This window comes from Grus americana, chromosome 1 (genome assembly GCF_028858705.1).
Source record: "Grus americana isolate bGruAme1 chromosome 1, bGruAme1.mat, whole genome shotgun sequence".
NCBI classification, from domain to species: Eukaryota; Metazoa; Chordata; class Aves; order Gruiformes; family Gruidae; genus Grus; species Grus americana.
This window is the reverse complement of record NC_072852.1, coordinates 13,992,572-14,016,279: the sequence shown is the minus strand read 5'-3', so window position 1 is coordinate 14,016,279 and position 23,708 is coordinate 13,992,572. Positions and strand designations below refer to the sequence as shown.

Sequence of the window (23,708 nt, the reverse complement as noted above, 5' to 3'; positions counted from 1 at the left end):
ACTGGGAAGAGTGGCCGATATGCCAAAAGGTCATGCTGCCATCCAGAGGGAACTGGACAGGCTGAAGAAATGGACTGGCAGGAACTCCATGGGTCCTGGAATTTAAGAAGGATATGAATGTTCTTGAATGCCTCCAGAGGAACGCAACAAAACTGGTGAAAGGGCTAGAAGGAATGCCCTATGAGGAGGGGCTAAGGACTTTTGGGTTTGTCAAGTTAGGAGAAAAGGAGGCTGAGGTAGAAACCATTAGAACCTAATGGTTCTCTACAGCTTCCTAAGGAGGGAAGTGGAGAGGGAGGTGCTGATATCTTCTCCCTGGGATCCAGTGATAGGATTTGTGGGAATGGTTCAAAGCTGTGCCAGGGGAGGTTTAGACTGGACATCAGGAAGCATTTCTTTATCAAGAGAGTGATAAAGGCTGGAACAGGGTTCCTAGAGAGGTGGTCGATGCCCCAAGCCTGTCAGTGTTCAAGAGGCATTTGGACAATGCCCTTAATAATACGCTTTAACTTTTGGTCAGCCCTGAAGTGGTCAGGCAGTTGGACTAGATGATCATTGGAGGTCCCTCCCAACTGAAATAGTCTGTTTTATTCTAAGAAGATATATAAAAAAAAAATTGCTCCAAATACAAAATAAACTTAAATACTACTATAGCAACATGCAAAATCTTCAGCACCATCATATGAGATGCTATAAAACATACATCATGTAACATCACCAAGATTGTTTATTGCTGATAGAACACATACAGAAGTAAAAAAAAATTATTCTTTTCAACCGCAAGGGAAACACTATTGTTCTCCTGCAGCAGCTACTTTTTCTGTATGCTCCAATTTTTGGAAATAGTTTCTCCAGGACATAAGCTCTGTCCAGAATACTATGTAATCTACATTCAAAAGGATGTGAAGAGAGGGAAGGGGAACATGGAAACAAAGACTGATGATAAAACCAAGTAGTAACTCAGTAGATATTAACTCATATTGGACTATTTATTTTTTTTAAAACTTTCATTTTTCATAACCTGACACCTGAGGGATAAGAAAAAGCAGCTGATTGCGACTTATCTGGAGAGCAGCACCCTTACTATAGGATGGCGTGGAAGAAAGCATAGGAACAATGGCGAAAAAAATTACAGGTCTGTCATTGGCAGAACACAGAAGGTCAACTTCTGAGATACAAGGTTGGAATATAAAGGACACTTAAAATGAGAGCCAGAACATTAACATACTTCAAGCAGATGACAAAGACTAGATCAATAGAACTAACTGCTATTAAGAAACAAGTGTGTGCATGGGTTGTTTTTGGTTTTTTTAACAGTACTTAAGAGCTGTACTTCACAAAGTACGGCAAATGCCTTTAATGGAATTCAGAAATGAGGTTTTTAATCTTAAAATTCCCTAGATCATGTATTAAAAACTGAATCCTCAAGACAAAACTTATAGATGCAGCATTACTTCTAAACACATTAAGTTTTTTTATTGTTTTATTTTTTCAGTTATCCAAAACTGACACCAAGATATTTAAAATAAAATTAGTGGGGTTTTTGTATCTCATTATCCAGTTCTCCTTGTCAGTATAAGTCCCTGCTGCCTGTAGGCTGGTTAAGGTTGTTTCCTCCCCTCTGAAATGAAACACCTACCGTAAGCTTTATCATTTCTGACTATACCAAACACAGAAGATTCATTTCTTCAATGCATAATTGGGTTAAACATAAGTAATCCAGTAAGGAAAAACACTTTTGGGTGGTATGGGAAAATTTGGCTTGGCAGCAGAGTAGGGAATACATAATCAGACCATACCAATAACATGGAGAAATAAGCAAATTCTAGCAGGACTGAACATGAGCCAGCAGTGTTCCCTAGCAGGAAAGAAATCAACAGTATCCTTGGCAGTATTAACTGCAGCACAGCCAACGTATCAAGGGAAGGGATTATCCTCCTCTACTCAGCACTTACTAGACCACTCCTAGAATACAGCATCCAGTGTTGGGGTTCCCAAGAGAAGGAAGACATCAATAAACAGAAGCACCTTCCCCATCAGGAGAGGCTGAGGGACAAGGGCCTGCTCAGCCTGGAGAACAGACTGCTTCAGGACCTGACAGCAGCCCCTGAGTATCTGCGAGGAGGTGATCAAGAAGACAAAGCCAGGCTCCTCAGAGTGGTGCACAATAAGAACACAACAGACAACATACATAAGTTGAAAAAAATGAGTTTCAGTCTCGACAGAAGGAAAATCTTTTTCAACCTGAGGACAGTCAAGCAGTGGAACAGTTTGACCAGAGAGGCTGCAGTCTGCATCCTTGGAGGTTTTCAAGACCACAGGATAAAGTCCTGAGCAAGCTCACAGTCGGCATGGCTTTGAGCAGGAGGTTGGACACTAGAGACTGCTTGAGCAGGGTGACTGAACAAGACCTCCAGAAGTCCCTTCCAACCTCAACCATTCTACGATTCTGCAACTTCCTGAGGTCTCTTCCAACCCAAGTTTTCCTACAAATTTACTGAATAAAAATTTAAAAGATTAAGCTAGTTCTAAAACCAAAGTACTCCATTATTTTTTGTAAAATAATTCAGATTTCTAATGACTATTTTAAATAGTAACTTGAAGTAAAATAGGTCTGGTGGTTTTAAGAAGTCATTCAAAACCCACAGAACATTTGTAAGAAGTAGGAAGCTTCTAGTATAGGGTTGGAAAACAATTTGTCAATGATTAAAAAAGCTCACAGTAGAGGAAAAAAAAAAAAGATAAATAATCCCTACTTTCATATTTTAACAATGTCAGTGTAAAACACTGCCATATGCTTAAAATTAGACTGAAATTTGGACAGCGTCTTCAAAAATAAAACTAGATTTATACAAACAAGTAATACCAAAATAAAAAAGCAAATCAAACTGATCTATAAATAATAAAAAAGCAGAAAATTAAAGGGAGTGAGAGACAACAAAATTGGTTTCCTGTTTTAATGCAGAATTATACAAGAATAAGAAGCTGTCAATACAGTTGCTTGTATTTTTTCCAAAATATTTTGGAAAAAAAAAATCTAGCACTCTCAACTCAAGCTTGACTTGTAAATAAATCTCTCAAAAGCAAAGGATACATCCATAAAATCTAAAGATGAGTGCATTTTTTCAGTTACCTGATAAAATTCTGCCTCCAGTAAAATAACTGAATACATCCCTATGAAAACCCAGCCAAAGAAGTTGGAAGAACCTGAGTTGTTCTTCCTATTTCTATCCACAAATCCCTATCAGGTCTCTGGCAATCCAGCAATCTATCCCGTGGCATAAATTTCTCATACACAAAAACTTTTCACTTAAAACTTTGCCTTTTCTTTCTCAAGTTTTTAGAGCTGAACCACTGGATCTTAAAAGTCTTTTGCCTTTGGAAATATCCATAAAAATCTAAAGGATGTTTAATGCTCTTTAGGAGAAGGTTAAGTCTAACTAGTGCTTTCAGAACTGAAATCTGAAAAATTAAGTTTATTCAACTGTAAGATGTGTCAATGTTTAAGCTGAACCTGGTTAATTAAGGAAATAATCATCATCTGTTGATGGAAAAAGCTACCTCCTGTGTTAAGAAACCTTTATTTAAACACTCTCCATACTCTATGAGTTTATTTAACAGAAGGAAAAACAGACTAGCAAGCTTAATTTAATTCTGTGGTTTAATGACTAATGTGTATTGCATTCATTTTCCAGGAATGTTAATATAGATCGCTTAGAAACATAAGAAGAGTTATAACAGTACAGATTGTCCCTGAACAATACTTAATGAGTGACTATGGTTACTACTATTAGCAGGAGTCTGAGATTTGGGCCTGTAACCATGTTTATTTACACAAGGGGAAATCCTTCTGTGTATGTTCAAGAGACACTGAGCTTTGTCTATGATTCTGTCACTTCAATTTTCTGCCATAGAAATAATCAGAATTTGAGTTTCCTTCTTTTGTGTTGATGTACTGTAAAATGCAACTGATATAATGTATACGATAATTGATATGTCCTAATTATCCTGTTGTATAAAAGCTTAAGTTCATGAAAGAAAATTTATCAGACTTTTTATTTCTGAAGGGAAAACAATGATTAGCATATAGTTTGGAAATGTTTAAATTATCACAAGCCTTCCCTCTCCAAATATGTAATACATCAATGATTAATGCTTTGTGATATAAAAGTTAAGCATAGCTAATCACTAATTAACAAATGTAAGATAGAGAACAAGGTTAAATGCAAAATAATTGCATTTGTTGTATGCTTAGTGTTTTCTTGTGTCCTTTTATCCCATCTTCATCTAAAAGACAACACCTAGGCTCAGTCTAACTTGTGCAAAGCCCAGCGGGTATTGTGGTATCAAAAGCAAGACAGTGTGCCTTGCCTAACTGCAAAACGCTGACAGTCAAGTTTGGAAAGGATCTCCTTCACCTACACAACTATCAGTGCTACTCCCAAAAAGAAAAGAGGGCAGAAACATCTGTGAGGAATCACCTCCTTTTTACTTTCCCTGTGAATATTTTAGAAAGGAGAAGGGAAGAGTGAGAAAAGAGATCTTTCAGGAGAAGGTAGAACCCACCTACTGTGATACTTCCTGTTTTGGTCTGAAGGCTGGTGTTACCTATTAGGAAAAGAAAAGGGGAAAAAATGTTAAAAGCATATTATTTAACTGGTTTCTAAAATCATAACAAAGGCTACAGTAATGTGATCCTATACAAGGGCATTATAGTTGTAGTAGTATATTGAATCACATATAAAAGCAAAATAGCATAAACCAGTTATATTGCTTGAATGTTATTGCATTACAAACAAAAATCTCAACACGTGTGGGTAACAATGAAGTGATTCCAAACAAGAAAAACACTCTGAGTAAAGCTTGAAGACACAGACTGAATGTGAGGGAGAGAAAGGCATTGCAAGGCTAAAGCATAATATTTTCTTATTTTATTTTGGACCAATTTTTTTTTTAATTGCTCTGATGCCTGCAACAGCACTACGGATAATTTAAGTAGTTTAATAGGATGAGTAAGATAAACAGTTTCTATTTTCCTCTTTTATACACATACACACATGCTACCTCCTGCCCCCAAAGGGATTTTTTGCTTTGTTCTCAAAGGCTACTTTGTGGACTCACTGAACGTTACATACTCCCTCCAACTTATTTTTAAGTGCATGACAACCCCCTGTCAATGCTTTTCATCAACTTCAGTGAGATCTGAGCATGTTAGACAGACCAGAGAACATCAAACAAAAGAGTGTATAAGGCAAAAAACGTAGAATTGTCTCCTACCAAACTTGCATTACTTTGAATAGGCACTGGTGTTTTAGCCTTAAAAATCTCAAAATACATTTTCTTCCCCTTTACCTATGGCATCAAAAGAATCTGGAAGGAGGACAGATGACCTCATAAGAGAAAAGCCATCTGTACTACTAACAGTCTAACAAAGTTGGTAGAAACTTCCATAGTTCCATGTATGTTACACATGAATAATTATGTCACAAAAACCCACTTTAAATTAAAAAACTAAACCACATGTCATTCCTGCCACTCTCTCATCCTCCCAGGAGCATAAACAGATTGAAAAATAAGGTTGATCACAGTAATTGAGTCCAGTTTAGTGGAGTATTCACAACAATCTTCAGTTCTTTTAGAAGAGGTCTTTCAAAATTGCAAATGGATCAAACTTTGCTCCTATCTTCTGTAATTACACAGTAGTAAACAACCATTAGGGTAGAACACATTCCACTCTATATGACCTGTAGCATTCTTCTTAGTGGTCTGTGGGCTGAAAGCTAGAAAAGCAGTCTATCATCAATAGTCTTAAATTCATAATTTCAAGCACATACTGTACAAAATACTTAGGGGTTCTCAAAATCAGAGTCAAACCAAAACCACATTAAAATGAACTTGAAAGACATTTGGCTTTGCTGTTTTTAAAAGGCACACTATAATTATCCCACTCTTTTCCCCATTTTATCATGACTAGTACTTATTTTTGTACAACCTACAAAAAAAGCCTAGGCTTTGTCAGCTCCCATGGAGCTGAAGCTAGATTACACTCTGAATATAACCCCTGGGACTTGCGGATTTGCTGATCTGTTCTTTGTTTTTCTCGGTTTTTTGGTTTCTCTTTTGATAAGCAGGTCCTTGAAAAATATTAAAACATTTAGAAATCAAGCTCCTATTAGCTATGAACTAATATGGCAGATATGACTAATGTTGCGTAATGTAAACATATTAGTGCAATAGGCTCACTTCAAACATTTAGCTAGAACAAAAGTTGCTTTCAAAGCAGATAGGAAATTCCTGCTGTGTTGTAACCTGCACTGCCTACAGACAGTGCACAGAAGTGTACTTTTGGTTGTATAATTGTTCCATGAAGGCCACCACTTAACTTACAGTTTTTAAGCTAGCCAAGTATTTTTTTGATATGTCAAGGGCAAAGAGAGAAAGACATGACTGAAGGTGATTACTAGTTTGCTTATTACATCCAACTTACTTCAGTATTGTGGTGCAATACTATGAAGTCCAAAACCTAATAGTTTTAACACAATATTGATGACAGTGGCTTAGTGTTTCTTTTATTGCTTCTGAAGAAACAGTTATCTTTTCTATCATGTACAAGCTTTGCTTCTCCATAAACACTATAAAACTGAGAACTACAGTATTGCAAGTCAGGATCAGCATAGGACAACGGGCAAAGGATGGGTTTTGGGATATAAAGGAAGGCATCGCTTTACATTGTATTATTTCCATTGCTTCAATTTGTTTTGAAGGCTCTCAAGGTGGCAGGGTTATTCCAATGAACAGAAAAAGCAAATAAACCATTATGCAGCTTTTACCATTTTGACTCTGCATTTTAAATTTACATCAGATTAAAGTAGACACACACCTAAAAAGGAACTAAAATAAAATTAATTTCTACAATCCCACTTTATAGATAGTAAAATCCTGAAACATAGCTGGAATGTATGGAACATACTTTGGTATATCAGATTCTTTTCAGAAGAGATTATATAGTGCCAAGCTCAACCATTATTCTGTACTACCGTCGAAACAATGCCAATTTTCTATTTTGTCTTATTCAGGTCACTGACAGGATAAGGCAGCTATATGTTCACCTTTTCCTATATATTAATCAGTGTGTAAATATATAAAGAAACTTCAATAACCATGTTTTCCAGTGTGATTCTCTCACATAATGAAATAGTTACTAGACTATGACCGAAGAAAAGGTTAAAAGCAAATATAAAGTTCTGCATGTGAGACAAATCAACCCTGTAAAGCAACAGAAGTTGAGTGCTGACTGTTTGCAAAGAAGCTTTGCAGGTAAGGACCTGTGCATCTTGATAGACACCAACTTCAGTCTGAGTCAGTAAAGGTTGCTCTTCAGTAAAGGTTGCTCTAAGCCCACTTTAAGCATTGATTTGGACTAGATGTCAAATGCCTCTCCAATGTAAACTATTTTGTGAATAAACTAAATTAATAATTAATGCAACTCAATCCAAGACTTTGGCTCAGTTGCAAAGAGGGGTTTCCTTTTACTCCTGTGTGCCCCTCTGTGGAGGGGTTTCACTCTAGCACTATTGCCCCTTGGATAAAGTAGCCCATTTCTCAGTCTCAGAGCTTTTGGCCTTTTGCTTTTTTAAGTGTCAACTAGAAAGCTCAATGGCACCTGACATCTGTAACACCTGTTACAGAAACTGATTAAAATGACTCAAAACCAATTTCTTCAAAATAGTGCATTATTCATTTGCATAAAAGTATGAAGCATGCAAAAGTGCAATTAAGAATGCCTACATGCATATTCTCTCACCTTTCCTTTTTTCCTTGGCAAGACTAATTAGATTCAATAGGGATTGTTGACCCCCTTCCCTTCAGTTGTAGGTTGGACTACAGAAAAAGCCATGTATACTCACTGATACTTCCATAGATATCTTAATCCCCCATTCTAATGTCATCTTAAATATTTTAGTGACTTCAGATCTGAGATATATGCTGGGAACAGCCCATTTCTGGACATTTCAATCCAGCTTTCTTATTGGATATATGAATTACTTAGATTTTACATTAAGAGGTGCCTGCAAAATGCAAGCTATTTTGTTATTTGGAGACAGCATTACTCAAACTCCTTGTAGCATAAAATTTACAACTTTTCAGAAACAGTAATTTTAATATGAAAATGCTTAGGATACCTTTAAGTAAAATATTAAATTCTATTAAGTTTTTAAATTACTAGTACAGTACAAACAAAAATTATGCACTATAAGGAATGAAATCTAGCAGACATTAAAAAGTGAACTAAATTCAATTTAAATTAAAAGTAAAATGTTCAAACTACCATTTGTATTCATCCTTCTAACAGTGATACAGGCATTCTATAAAAAAATCATAACAGTAATTTTTGTTCTAAAACAAAAATACCAGTCCCAACAATGTCAAATACATGGTACACACAATATACACTCACTCACTTAAAAAATAAAAGGCTCAGATAATCTTTGGTCTGTAGTTTGTTTGTATCATGCCGGTGGGTTGGTTTTGGGTTTTTTTTGTCTGGGTTTTTTTTTGTGACAGCAAAGAAAATTTAACTTCTGATTATATGCTCATGCCTCCATAATCTGAGGCACTGGAGAGAATACTGAATACTGCTGTTATGGGATTACTTAAGGACTGTAATACAGAATCACTACAGTGTTTCTACACAGTCAGTTTTAGTCTTTCAGGTCCTAATTTTAATTCCATTCAGGCCCTTCCTGAGCCAAGTTTTACACTCAAGCTGACAGTTTTGGAACTGTACAGCCTGAGTTTCAACTACAAAATAGGTCTCAGGCAGATTTGTAAATTTTGTGTTGCCCTGACTTCAAAGTTCTCAGTAAAAAAGCAATGAAGTCTAGCTCAGTTGTGTGCACAGATGTGCTGATTTTACGCCAACTGTAACATCAGCATGCTGTCAGCTATAGGGAAATAGTGGGCTTCATTGCCCAAGAAGCAATCTGACCAAGTGTTTACAAACAAAACTGCTGCTAAAATTGAGCTACCTCATGAGCAAAGACTAGAAGTGATCATTTTTTTCTAACATAAAATAATAATAGTTTATCTTTTCTGCTAATATATATGTGCATATATATGCAATATAATAATTTTGAATACTTTGAAAGTATTTGCTCTTACTATTAAAACATGATTGAGGAGCATGATGTTTTACAGAAAATATTTTTCTGAAAAAAACAGAAGTACCAAGCAAATGTTAATGTGCAATTGTTTTTAAAAGAAACAGCTAAAATAATGTTAGGTGTTCCAGACCCATTTAGTAGAGAGCTCATGAAAACAACCCTGAAGTAATATAAAAAATGTCTGTATAATTTGGACACAATTCTATTTGTTTTCACACTGTTGTTCAGCTAAATGACAACGAGGCATTACTGAGGAAGTAAGTCACTAACTACAGCAGCTAGCCAAAAGATGAGCCAGCAGGGAAGACGACCAGCCTGGCTGAACAGAGAATTTTTGCTGGAACTCAGGAGAAAAAAAAGAGAGTTTATGACCTTTGGAAGAAGGGGTAGGCAACTCAGGAGGACTACAAGGATGTCATAAGGTTATACAGGAAGAAGACTGGAAGGGCCAAAGTCCAACTAGAACTTAACGTGGCTACTACTGCAAAAGACAATTTAAAAAGTTTCTATTAATACATTAGCAACAAAAGGAGAGCTAAGGAGAATCTCCATCCTTTATTGGATGGGGTGGGGTGGGGGGAGGGAAACATAGTGACAAAGGATGAGGAAAAGGCCAAGGTACTTAACGCCTTCTTTACCTTAGTCTTTAATGGTCAGACCAGTTGTTCTCCGGGTACCCAGCCTCTGAACTGGAATACAGGGATGGGGAGCAGAATGAAGCCATCATAACCCAAGGGGAAATGGTTAGCGACCTACTACACCACTTAGACACATGCAGGTCTATGGGGGTGAATGGGATCCACCCCAGGGCACTGAGAGAGCTGGTGGAAATGCTCACCAAGCCACTTTCCAGCATTTATCAGCAGTCCTGGCTAACTGGGGAGGTCCCAGTTGACTGGAGCTTAGCCAATATGATGCCCATCTACAAGAAGGGCTGGAAGGAGGATCCAGAGAACTACAGGCCTGTCAGTCTGACCTCGGTGCCAGGGAAGGTTATGGAGCAAATCATCTTGCGTGCCATCACATGGCACATACAGGACAACCAGGTGATCAGGCCCAGTCAGAATGGGTTCATGAAAGGCAGGTCCTGCTTGACTAACCTGATATCCTTCTATGACAAGGTGACCCACTCAGCGCACCAGGGAAAGGCTATGGATGTTTTCTACCTGGACTTTAGTAAAGCCTTTGACACTGTTTCCCACAGCATTCACCTGGAAAAAACTGGCTGCTCATGGCTTGGCCGTGCATATTCTTTGCTTGGTAAAAACCCGCCTGGATGGCCGGGCCCAAAGAGTTGTGGTGAGTGGAGTTAAATCCACTTGGCAGCCAGTCACAAGTGGTGTTCCTCAGGGCTCAGTACTGGGGCCACTTGTGTTTAATATCTTTATCAATGATCTGGATGAGGGGATCAAGTGCACCCTCAGTAAGTTTGCAGACGACACCAAGTTGGGCAGGAGTGTTGATCTGCTTGAGGGCAGGAAGGCTCTGCAGAGGGATCTTGACAGGCTGGATCGATGGGCTGAGGCCAACTGTATGAGGTTGAACAATGCCAAGTGCTGGATCCTGCACTTTGGTCACAACAACCCCAAGCAACGCTACAGGCTTGGGGAAAGTGGCTGGAAAGCTGCCCGGCCAAAAAGGGCCTGGGGGTGTTGGTTGACAGCCAGCAGCGTGCCCAGGTAGCCATGAAGGCCAACAGCATCCTGGGTTGTATCAGACAGAGTGTGGCCAGCAGGACTAGGGAAGCAATTGTGCCCCTTTACTCAGTTCTGGTGAGGCCGCACCTTGAGCGCTGTGTTCAGTTTTGGGCCCCTCACTTCAAGAAAGACATTGAGGTGCTGAAGTGTGTCACAAGAAGGACAAAACTGGTGAAGGGTCTGGAGCACAAGTCTTACAAGGAGCAGCTGAGAGAACTAGGGTTGTTTAGCTTGGAGAAAAGGAGGCTGAGGGGAGACCTGATCACTCTCTACAACTACCTGAAAGGAGGTTGTAGCCAGGTGGGTGTTATCCTATTACTTGTTACTTGGGAGAAATGACCAAGAGGAAATGGCCTCAAGTTGTGCCAGGGGAGGTTTAGATTGGCTATCAGGAAAAATTTCTTCACTGACAGGCTTGTCAAGCATTGGAACAGGCTGCCCAGGGAAGTGGCTGAGTCACCATCCCTGGAGGTATTTAAAAGACGTGTAGATGTGGCACTTAGGGATGTGGTTTAGTGGTGGACTGGGCAGTGCTAGGTTGACTGTTGGACTCAATCTTGGAGGTTGTTTCCAAACTAAACGATTCTGTGTGTTATCATTTCATTTTTGTTCTCTTGGCACAAAAATAAACTTCTGGATATGGACAGAGGCATGAACATGCTCACAAACTGATTATTCCACAGTATCATTATATCAGCGTGAAGTTAGAAAGAAACCAAAACAAAACAGCTTTTCAGACAAATACCAGTAACAATACAGTCTACATGTTAAAAAAATACAATAACAAGAAGGAAAAAAACCAAACCAAAAAACTTATTTCTGCCTATACATGCTGAAGTGCTTTACCTAACAGGTTTAGAAACCAGTCTTAAGTTTACTATAAATGGACAAAGGAGTTACTCCTTTAAGGAAGAAACAAGAGTCACTTCTGGAGCAAGGTGACAACACAAAATTGCTAAGAAATTGAAGCAAATTTTTTATAAGGCATATAGCTGGAAATCTGAAACACTGACTGACCTGAGTAATTTTCACTCTTTTTACATCCTCCAGTTCATTTTACTTAATGTTAAATCACCACAAATGCATTACAGCACAGTCAACATTCAGTACAAAGCTTGTTAAATTAGAAAACCACACCAGATTCCAACCCTGCCTGCTGTTTATATAAAAGACACTGAAGTCAGTTAGTTTTAGTTCTAGGCAAAGGACAGTAAAGAGTGGATGGATTAGAGACTCATTTTCCCCAGTCAAGCAACAAACTGTCACCACTCTATTACTGTAAGGTGCTAGCACACAGACCATTTCCGCTAAAAACATTGAAATACAACTGAGTTCTACCATAGTTCTTAGTAGATGCTGTAAGAGTTACTTCTCCTATGAAGAAAATAAAGGGTGAAGAAAGGGGAAAAGAAGCCTCTTTACTATTTTTAGTGTAATTTTCATTGCTGAATTTTAAAATATTTTGACATCCTTAGTATGCATGATATGTTTCTTTCTTATAATATATGCTTTTTATTATTTCACAAGTGTGCTTATAAAATTGTTTTTAAAAATAAATACAGTATGCTATATGGTAAGTTAATTCTCATCAATTCAGCCTCTAACAAATACAGAGCTGCTTTGTTCACATACTGCGCAGTTGATATAGTGATAATCTATAGCATTAGTCCATTTGTTACTGTGAACATTACGAATACCTTCAAAGCAGCTAGATTTGTGACAGTATTTCCTTCTTACCATGAATACTTCCCAGCAGAATATCACCTGCTATTGAAGAGAGAGATGATGATTCTGCGTAGAGATACTTAGTTTTCAGCAGCCCATCTTCAGTAGATATGTTGATGGATGTCCCCTGCAGCTTCTCTATATTCACACTCTAAGAGAAATAAACTTGAATAAACGTAATGGAAACCTTGTCATCACAGTTTGAAAAGGCAGAGGGAAGTAACACTATTAAGAGGCAAAACAAATGGAAGGCAGTTGTTGGTGCAGAACAAATAGAATCAAATTCTTAGTTAAAAGCTACACAAAACAAAACAAAAAACCTTTTCATCCAAGAGCTCTGACCAGTAACTTAATGATTCTTTACAGCATTCCTATGAATTATTACATCCATCATACAGGTGAAGAACCCAAACAAACAATCACAAACAGATGAAAGAAAAACTTGATTTATTTTTTAAAAACTAAACACTTCATTTTGAAAAACAAAAAAAATTATTAGCTCTAATAATGAAGACAACATTCATACAACATTATGACGCTTAAAGCATTGGTAATCAGGTTTCTGCCACCATATACTGAAACATCCACTGTCTTTGTTACATACAGCTATTTATGCAGATTTTTAACTGGCTCATTTTGTAGACATAGCTTTGGTGAAGGTTTGCAAAGAAGCCACATCAGCTCTTTCTCTCAGTATAATTGTTCATATTACCTTGGTTACACAGGCCTCTATTCTTGGACTTAAGCCCCAAGCTATACAAAGCCTTGAAATATGAAGGATAAGATCTGCACTTCTACTTCTTTTCATTAGAAATGGAGAGAAAGGATAGGATTTGAAAAGTTGTGCTATGGATAGATTTGGGGAATAAAGGGTGATAGTTGAGATTATCTATGTACAAGTAACAAGCCATGTGACATAACCTACACCTCTTAACAAAATAGAACAAATCACATTCTTGTGCAACTACCGTATGAATTTAATTCTATTCTTCCTCAGTTAAACTTGATTTATGATGGAATCATGCAATAGTTCATCCTGAAACCCCGTTCAATTTGGTTTTATTTCGCTTATGCAGACTTTAAGTGAATTGCACAAAATCCTTATTCATTACATGGAATGATATATGGTTTTCTAGATCAAACTGTGCCTTACATGTCAATTTATCTTTAAATCCACTTTGTCATTTTAGCATTGTCATCTTGTGGAAAAAAGTTAATAGAAAAAATTGTCTGCTGACCCTTCCAATGTTATGTTTTATAAAGAATATGCTATGGATGAAGTAGGAGGTATTCTGACAAACAGCAACTAGTGTTACCCAAACTCCACGCTGTATTGTGTCCCAAGAGGTGAGGTAAAGAGGCTGGTTTAGTATGGAATATATAACAGCCAAATTACACTGTGACCTTACCAATCCATACATACTGAGCTTTATGCTGTCTTTACACCTTAGGTCATAAGATTACATAATGGAGTCTTGTCTTAAGACTTCTGACATGATGCAATGCTACAATACATAAGTCTCCAAGAACGTAACAAGCTACATTAACCCTTCGGAAAAATCTGGTGATCAAAGTGCTATGCGAGAATTAGAGATATATGACAGTCAATGTCTACAATCTCTGTAGGTGATACTGCTTAAAACTATGCTACAGAATCTAAGCATCAACAGTAAACAAACCTAATGATATTAAGGCATAATTTGTCACTACTCAAGTGACAGTAATTCAGCTTTTCAATCTTTTGATGCTTCTAACAAAACTCTAACAAGTAGGGACCTTAACAAACAAAGTTTACATTGCATCTGTGCTAGGAATGCTTCCCACACAGTACTCCACTACTCCCACACCCAGGATGGCAAAGTGTAAACCTGCTGCCTTACATGGCCAAAGCAACAAGAAAAGCCACTGTCATTTTAGGCTCTATGATCTAATCCTGTTCTGAAGAGAGTTAAATGATTTGCAAAGTACCTTTCCAATTTTAGCAGGGCCAGCATTGCTATCAGCATAATGAAAATAGAGTGAGGCACACTTTAAGGGGGGGGAAAAAAAAAAATCTCATAATTGGGTGCAAACTGGTGCCATGTGGCATTCCTGAACTGGAAGAGGAAAGCCCAAAAAGCTACATCTGTTACCATGGTATGCAAGTTTTGACACTATTTAGATATTTATCTTATTAAAATATTATGAAGTACCTTATTATAAACAAGCTCACATACCACCTCTTCTTAGATACCAGCCTCAACCATCTTTCTTAAAAATGCACAGGAATAAAAAGAGTTGTCTCAGCACATGATAGAAATAAGTACTGAGTTAGCTAGTTACTATTAAGAAAAAACGAAACACCAAAACCCAAAAACTATCAATTCAATGAACATTTGTTTCAGAATAACCCAAATCTTGGGGGAGAAGGGGAAGGTCAGACTGCTCAAGTATAAGACTAAAAAAAAGTATTCTAGATAGGGAAAGCATGGAAAAAAAATAGGATTGCTTCTTACTAAGACTAAATATGTTTTCAGTCCAAATTCTTTAACTTTTATGAATTTTTGGCAGAACATAGATGTTTGGCTCTGCTAAGTAAGTGCTATAGAAAAGTCCCTGTGGCACAGATTAGCTAATGATTCCCCAGTCAAACCAATTTATTTTTGTCCATTGAACCACTAGGTTTTCTGGAAAAATCCCTTCCCTTAAGAGCAGAGTCTTGGGAGTTGCAGTGACTGAGACTGACCACATGCTCAAGTTCTATCAGTTTAAAGAAAAAGTGCCTATCTTCATAAATCAGACTGAAAATGTTTTTGCACCCACATTTTCACCTGAAACTAATATCTTGCTACGTTAAAATACGACATAAACAACTCCTTCCCCACATATTCCTCATCTTGGCCTTCCTTTTTGTGCTATTCTTGCTTAGAAATTTTATGAGTGTCTTCTCTATTTTTCCCCTTAAAAAATATTCTCTGTTTCTCAAGTGCTTAGTGTCTTTTACCACATCCTTTCCCTCCCCATCTCCAGGAGGGGGCTGGAAATGCTGACAGAGCCATAATTACATAATGATGACTACAACTGATGGAAGAAACTTCTCATACAAACACACAGGAGATGTAAGGCTGACTGATTAATAACAGAAGTGGCTGCCATGGTTTAACCCAGCAGGCAGCTAAAACAACCACACAGCCATTCCCTCACTCCTGTCTCCCAGTGGGATGGGGGAAAGAATCAGGAAAAAAGAAAGTAAAACTCATGCGTTGAGATAAAGACAATTTAGTATGACAGAAAAGGAAGATGATAATAATGATAATAATGATGAATATATAAAACAAGTGATGCACAGAAAATCTGCTCACCACCTGCAGACCACCAATGCCCAGCTAGTTCCTGAGTCATGGTCTAAACCCCCATCCAGCTTCCCCCAAATTATATACTGAGCATGACTTCATATGGTATGGAACATCCCTTTAGCCAGCTGGGGTCGGCTGTCCTGGCTATGTCCCCTACCAGCTTCTTGTGCATCACCAGGCTCCTCACTGGCAGGCCATTAGGACGAAAATGACAGTTGAAAAGTCCCTAACTTCAGATAAACATTGCCTAGCAAGAACTACAAACCTCAGTGTGTTATCAACACTATTCTCATGCTAAACCCAAAACACAGTGCTATATCCGCTACTAGGAAAAAAAATTAACTCTATCCCAGCCAAAACCAGTACAGCGGCCAACTGAGAAAAGAAATCTCACACTATCCTTTCTAACTACACAGCAAAGTTTGTTAATGAGAAGTTAATAACATAAGCAAAAATATTGTTCTATTGTTGTAAAATTCTGTTAAAATGACTCACCACTCAAGTTACTAAAGCTTTACAACTTTTGGGGACATCAAAGCTGGACGCAGTACTCCAGATGGAGTTTCATGAGAGCAGAGTAGAGGGGCAGAATCCCCTCCCTTGATCTGCTGGTCATGCTTCTTTTGATGGCAGGACACAGTTGGTTTTCTAGGCTGCAAGCGCACACTGCCAGCTCATGTTGAGCTTTTCATCTACCAACATGCCCAAGTCCTTCTCCTCAGGGCTGCTCTCAATCCACTTTCCACCCAGCCTGTAGTTGTGCTTGGGATTGCCCCAACCCATGTGCAAGACCTTGCACTTGGCCTTGCTGAACTTCATGCGGTTCGCACAGGCCCACCTCTCAAGCCTGTCAAGGTCCCTCTGGATGGCATCCCTTCCCTCCAGCGTGTAGAGCCACCACACAGCTTGGTGTTATCAGCAGACTTGCTGAGGGTGCACTCAATCCCACTGTCCACGTCACCAACAAAGATGTTAAACAGTGCCAGTCCCAGTAATGACCCCTGAGGAACGCCACTCATCACTGGTTCCACTTGGACATGGAGCCATTGACCACAACTCTGAGTTGAGACTCAAAGCAAAACAATTACATTTCTCATTTTCATGAACTATATTTTGACATAGATATAGATCTAATTATTTTTCTACCATCCACTTGTTTTTATCAACACTAGCAAGATGTTATTCAAAATTAACTCCATGGACCACACTAGTCTAACAAATTAGTTTGGGACAAATGACTAAGCAGCACAACTGTAATTTAAAGACCACCACTGTGCTAGTGTTGTAAACAGCATGCATCCACAGTGGTTAAAGCACTTCCTAGATTGCACTTAATCCTACTCACTCGTAGAAAGCAAGGATTCCAGTTTTCAGATCCTTTCAACAGAAGCCCTCTGCAGGAAGGTGGACGACACATCAAGAAAGCTGTAGAGTATCTCTGCCCTCTTCCATTCCCTGCGGCTGCTAGTGGCTTAGGATGGATTCCAACTCCACTAACTAGTAATAGTTCCAAGAGAACTGCCAATCAATTAGTGCCAATCAGTCCAACTGTGGCATCAACACGGCATGTCACAGTCAGACGTCCCCACTGCTTTATGCTGGGAGGTCTTGCTGGAATGAAATAATGTTCATGAAGAAATACCAATAGTACAGCTACAGCAGCCTCAGGACTCTCTTGTACATAAAAGGCAGGCTAGCACCTATTACAAAGAAATGCGGGTAATTTAATGTTAACTGTTTTTGCAAAATCCAATGGCAAGTTGCTTAGTTTACAGCAGGACGTTAACAGCTCATAGCTGGTTCTATGTAAGCAACCATACGATCTCAGAACATAATCTACAAGGTGCACAACAGTGCCAAATGGCACTTCACAGAGGCATTTTGGACTCCGAGAACATAACAACTTGGTGTTAATTCTAATGTTGGCTAGGGAGAGTTACATGCACTCCTCCTGAGTCTTTCTGCTGGTTTTAAGGGTACCTAATGATTATGAGAGAGTACTGCATGCATCCAAGCTCCTTCCAGACTTGGCTTAGTTCCCTATCTTCATACAGCAATGCCTCAGATCTAATGCATCCTAATGCAACCAGTTGCATGGACATGCCAACCATATTCTGGGCTGCATCAAAAGAACCTTGACCAGCAAGTCAAGGGAGGGGATTCTCTCTCTCTACTCTGCTGCTGTGAGACCCCACCTGGAATACTGCATCCACATCTGGGGTCCCCAGTACAAGAAAGACATGGAGCTGTTGGAGAGAGTCCAGAGGAGGCCACGAAGATGATCAAAGGGCTGGAGCTCCTCTCCTATGAGGACAGGCTGAGAGAGTTGGGGTTGTTCAGCCTGGAGAAAAGAAGGCTCCACGGAGACCTTAGAGCAGCCTTCCAGTGCCTGAAGGGGCCTACAAGAAATCTGGAGAAGGACTGTTTACAAGGGCAGAGAGTGATAGGACAAGGAGTAATGGCTTTAAGCTGAAGAAAGGTAGATTTAGATTAGATATTAGGAAGAAATTCTTTACTGTGAGGGTAGTGAGGTACTGGAACAGGTTGCCCAGAGAAGCTGTGGATGCCCCCTCCCTGGAAGTGTTCAAGGCCAGGTTGGATGGGGCTTTGGGCAACCTGGTCTAGTGGAGGGTGTCCCTGCCCATGGCAGGGGGCTTGGAACTAGATGATCTTTGAGATCCCTTCCAACCCAAACCATCCTGTGATTCTATGACATTTGTGATGACTAAGCATTCAAGTTAAGTCTAAGAACCAGAATGGGTGTGAAAACTGTAGTATTATGTAAGGGAGCCTAGCTCTATATTACCTTGAACAATGAAGAATTGACTACTTATGGCAAGAAACAAAACCAGATTTGAGCAGTATGAGGTTTGTCTCATACTGCCATCTGCTGAAAAAAGCAAGCTACTTCTCTATGAAACTTGTCCTGTTCATGATTCTTCTCACTGCATCTTTTAACAAGATCACATGTGATTATATTTTCTCAGCTGCAAAGAAATATTAAAAACCTTCTACTTTTCAGTTCTTACAACCACATAAAGCTGGAATCGTACAGCATGTACAAATATCAAGCCACTATTGCAGAATCCAGGTGCCTAGATATCAGCCAAGTAAAAAGTTTAAGACTGCTGCAAGGGTCTATGTAATTAAAGCTGATGAGTTTTATCAGCTCTGCGCCAATGGAATGATCACATGCTTACCACTGCTCTTTCTGTGGAGCCTGTTTACTAACCCAAACCAAACATAAGGTAAGACAGTGTAATTAAACAGACAAGTGTAAGTTAACAGTGAAATGACAATCAACCAATGAGGATCATTAAATATTCCTCAGCACTTATACTGCAAAACTTAGCCATTTTGCAACAGACAAGCTGAACAAGCCATTGGAGGAAAAGTTTTACTTCTTACTTACACCCTTCTCTGTTGCATGAATATCTGTATTTCCATAAAGTGTTCCAAGACCAATTACTTTGCCACCGTTTGTTCGTATATCAATTTTGTGGCTCTGAAAAAAAAAGTTAAAAAATCATATGGTTAGGATAATCATAATTAGAAAACAGGTTATCTTGTTTTTCAAGCTGTACCACAATAGCCACCCTGGATCACAAACTTCCATTTTACTGTGAAGGTTTCTTCACGTGATTGCCAAATGTGCTGTTTATTTCCAGTGGAGTCAAACTCAAAACAAGTTACCTTTCTTTGTAGCCAGAAACACAAGGGAAAAAATGATACTGAGGAACTCCATTCTCAAGACAGTTGAGTTTTTTGGTTTTGGTTTGGCTTCAGGGTTTTTTGTTGTTTGGGTTTTTTTAACTAGAAAAACATTCACTCAGTATATATTAAATTAAGCAGCAGGGGAAGAAAGAGGGAACTTCCTATTTCATTTATACTCCCATCCAGAAACCAAGGTATGCATATACTCAGTGCTGCAGCAGATGAGAAACAGGAGCTAGCAGTGAGAAACTAACTCACAAACTGGAGCCTTCCAGTGACCTGGAACCTACAGCGTCACAGAACTCTGTAGGATAATCATATATATACACAAACATACCACAGAGCTACTTACACTTTGAGTAGTAAGTATAGCCATGAACTTCTATGGATGCATCCCAGTACAAACCTTAGGCCTGTGAGTAGAACCAGATTCTCATTCAAATTAGGTATTTTGCCTACATCTGTGTAAAAACTTGAGATTGTAATACAAAGAAACCAGGTTTCGAGTAAGAAATGCTACAGCCCTTATACCTTTCAGTTGCTGCATAGAATTGATGAGAAAAAGAAAAAATGAATACAGAAATACACACACAAAGGGACACGTAGCTAAATTATATCAAATAAAAGACCTACCACAAATTACAAAACCAACCTCAGAAAGACAAAAAAACACCCCCAAAACAGGTCTTGGGAGTAAAAACCAACCTATTGCAAGAAGGGAGAAGGGAAAAAGAAAAAAAAAAATTTAAAAGACAGATTTAAATAATCTAACTGTATTCTTAAGCTGTAACTTCAACAAATCTGACTTTAAAAAGTCTATGGATCTCAACAGGAAAGCTCTTTTGCTTAAGTTCACTAGCATGAATGTTGGAATAACACAGAATTAAAAAAAATATTCAGCATTTTTTATACTTAATGCTGGATAAGCTTCCCTCTCAACATACACATTTCCTTTGTTTCCCTGTACCAGTGCCTACATTTTCAGATATATTAATTTCTGTTGAAAATGGTATTATTCCTGTAGATGGTATTTAATTTAGGACATCTTCCATTAAATCGGACAATTAAGCATATCAGAAATATTCAAGATATTTAGATTATTAAACACCTGCCTGGACAAGCCATAATAAATTGCATTAACTAGGTCTAATCAGATGGCAACAAGATTAAGGACTTTAAAAAAACCCAATAATATATGAAATCAAGTTTCCAACATGGTAAACATGGAGTTATACTGCTCCAACATATTTCTGATGAAACACCAAGAACCAGTAGTTCTTTGCGTATCCAAGTCTTGCTTTCTCTGCTTAAAGGGCTTCCCCACAATAAAATGAAATGCCCCTAATTGAAGCACTACTGTAGTCTTAAGACCTTTTAAAGGTTGTAAATAACTTGGCTGTTCATTTAAGCTTCTATACAAATATAATAGATTATTCTCTCCATATACATTAAAGAGGATAAAGTTAAGTTAGATGCTTCAGCTTAATTATCTGATGATAAAGTTAAATTAGGTGCTTCAGCCAGACATCACAGTTCGAGGAAGTTATATTAGTCACATTATCAGAATAATGGTTAAAAAGCAAACCCTCAAAGCATATAGCTCAAGGAAAATATGGGAACTCATAAGATCAGAAGAATTAATGTATAGCAAGGACTTACCAGTATGGCCAGTGAAGTACAATAAAACCACAACCTAAACACTTATGTCCTCAATTTTTTTTAATTTTTTACTTACTCTATCATTTTTGGGATAGAAAAAGCTTTCATAAGACACAGGTCCCTCAACTTTTTCCCCAGAATTATTAGGGTATCCCTAACCTTTTAAAAAAAACAAAACAAACGGGCTTTTAGAGGAAGGTATCAATGGAGACACCTAAGAGACAGTAGGATTTGCTGAGAGAGGAAGCAAGTTATAACAGTCAACTAGTTCTACTAGTTGCAAGTAAGAAGCACTAATTTGTTATAGGTCAAAGAAAGGAAGGACAGAGTGGTGCAGGACTTTAACAAACTAGGCTCAGACATGGTGTGTGGTAAGGAAGCACAGCAGGTCTTCCACTTACTGTGCGTGAGACACCTGGAAATTCTTGTTACCACTGGCACAGTTGAGGACTCAGAAGTAGCTGTTGAACACAAGCAAAATTAAAGGATCTCCTGGTCCCACTGTCACTGCTAAATTGATGGACTACAATAAGAAGCAGGGAAAAAAAATAAACACTGCTTTCTCAATAAAGAGGTCAGGAATAACTTATACTCTGAGGAATCCCTAGAAGTTATAACTATATTCTGGAATTACTGCTACTATCAGTTGACCTAGAGACTTGGAAAAGATAGGGTGAACTGAGCTTTAGCCAACTACAAAACAACAACCACTAAAAAAAATCTCAGTAAAACAACTCTCAACAAATCTCACTGGCTGGATAGTTGTGATGGGTGCACTCGACCCCTTGACCAGAATGGTGGTAGTTTGGTGCAGGCTCTGGAGGAGGTAAAGGCCTGAGCAGTAACCGGGCTGCAAACCCCTCTAGTTTCAATCCATTCTCTGAAAACCCACAAAGGAGCAGAGTGACACAGTGAGCTTGGAACACCAATCATGTGATTAACACATGACTAGCAGGTGGCTTTTGCAAGACTCATTTATCAAGGAACAAAGAAAGTTGTGGGTACAGGCAGTCTCATACATACCTTTTCCATTGCATGTAATTTGACTACAAGCCAACCACTTTACAAATATGACAGCCTAAGGGAGCCTTCTTCACGCTCTCCCTGCCAGGCAGCATGGCAGTGATCTCCTCTTGAGCTGGAACACCTCTCAAGGTTGCTCCTCAAGGCTGAGAGACCTTTTACCAACGGCAGATCTTTGATAAGTGACCGATATCACACATAACCCTATACTATAACTTTGATTTTGCCTCGGTAACTTTGATTGTATGCTGAATTGACACTAATGAAACATTACATAAACCTTGCATATATAATCCTTTAGACATAAACTGTTGACCAAATCTGAGACTAAGTTGGGACCTAGTCACACTTAGACTCCTCTCTGAGAAGTTTATAAAGCAAGGGGGTTCACTCTGAACCTCATGACTCAACAGGAGAGTCCTCCTTACCCTTTGTGTCCTCGGTCCCTTTGTGAATCATTCTAACCCAAGCGTAACTCAATTTTCCTTTGTATGTTCTTCCATGCAGTAATTAGAGGGAACCTTGCAATCAAACTTTGTTAAGTTGCACTTTTACAACATCATATTAAAATCACTTTTGCTAACACCTTTGACAGTGGTTCTTTAAGCGATCTACATCTCCCGTTCGCAACAAATTGGCGTAGTTGGCAGGATCCTAATTCAGGATCTACAACAGTAATGCCTACCACACCAAAAGTGCCAGTCAAAATCCATTAAAAAAGAACTCATACAGAACACTCATCTTTCCTGTTCAGTTACTAGCATGCATGATTAAGTAGATGTCAAATTTCTAGGTCTTCTGTAAAGACACCACACATTATACCAAAATCAGCAAGTTATACAAACAACTTCTTGCAGTTTGTGGCAAGTTAAGAGAATTAGCAGCTGTGAAGCTGCTCACTGGTGCTCTTGAATAATGCTCACATGACCAGATCTTTTATCTATTTAAAGTCATTGATCAATGATCTTTTGCTCCCTACTGTAAAGAAAGGGTCTCCTCCTTTGCTAGTCAGTGAGGTTTGTGGACAGCGTGACAGTGAAGCCGCATTACACAGCTCTTTAATTCATCCAGGGGAGGGCAGCATCACTTCAGTTTGCTCAGTAAAGTACATTCCCTAAAGGGGAATCTGCTCTTGTGCTGCTCTACAGAATCTAGCGTATGAGATTTTCAGTAGCCTTGAAAAAACCTAAAAGGTTAATAACTCTGCTTCTCTGCTAATACAGAGTATAATTCCTGAAGCTATATTAGAAAAATTGAGTTATAGTTGCCTTACTAGAACTATAATACCTCTTAAAAACATTAGACTAAAAACTGATAGTACTGTTAAGAGATACTGTAACTGAACAATTTTTTGCTCTTGCAAACATCTACGTGGTCGGTAATTTTAATTC

The 23,708-nt window shown here is 38.5% G+C and overlaps 1 protein-coding gene across 2 annotated transcripts in view; it reads right to left on the bottom strand.

Annotated features, from left to right (window-relative positions):
• The window catches only part of FAM185A (family with sequence similarity 185 member A), a 50,498-nt gene that overhangs the window by 16,756 nt on the left and 10,034 nt on the right, over positions 1-23,708 (bottom strand). The window contains exons 3-5 of one of the 2 annotated variants that reach the window (XM_054801044.1): positions 19,334-19,426; positions 12,599-12,737; positions 4,567-4,608 (exon numbers count right to left, since the gene is read on the bottom strand). In XM_054801044.1, the coding sequence (XP_054657019.1) occupies positions 4,567-4,608; positions 12,599-12,737; positions 19,334-19,426 (274 nt within the window). The remainder of the gene's footprint in view (positions 1-4,566; positions 4,609-12,598; positions 12,738-19,333; positions 19,427-23,708) is intronic. The other variant, XM_054801049.1, reaches the window with a different exon arrangement.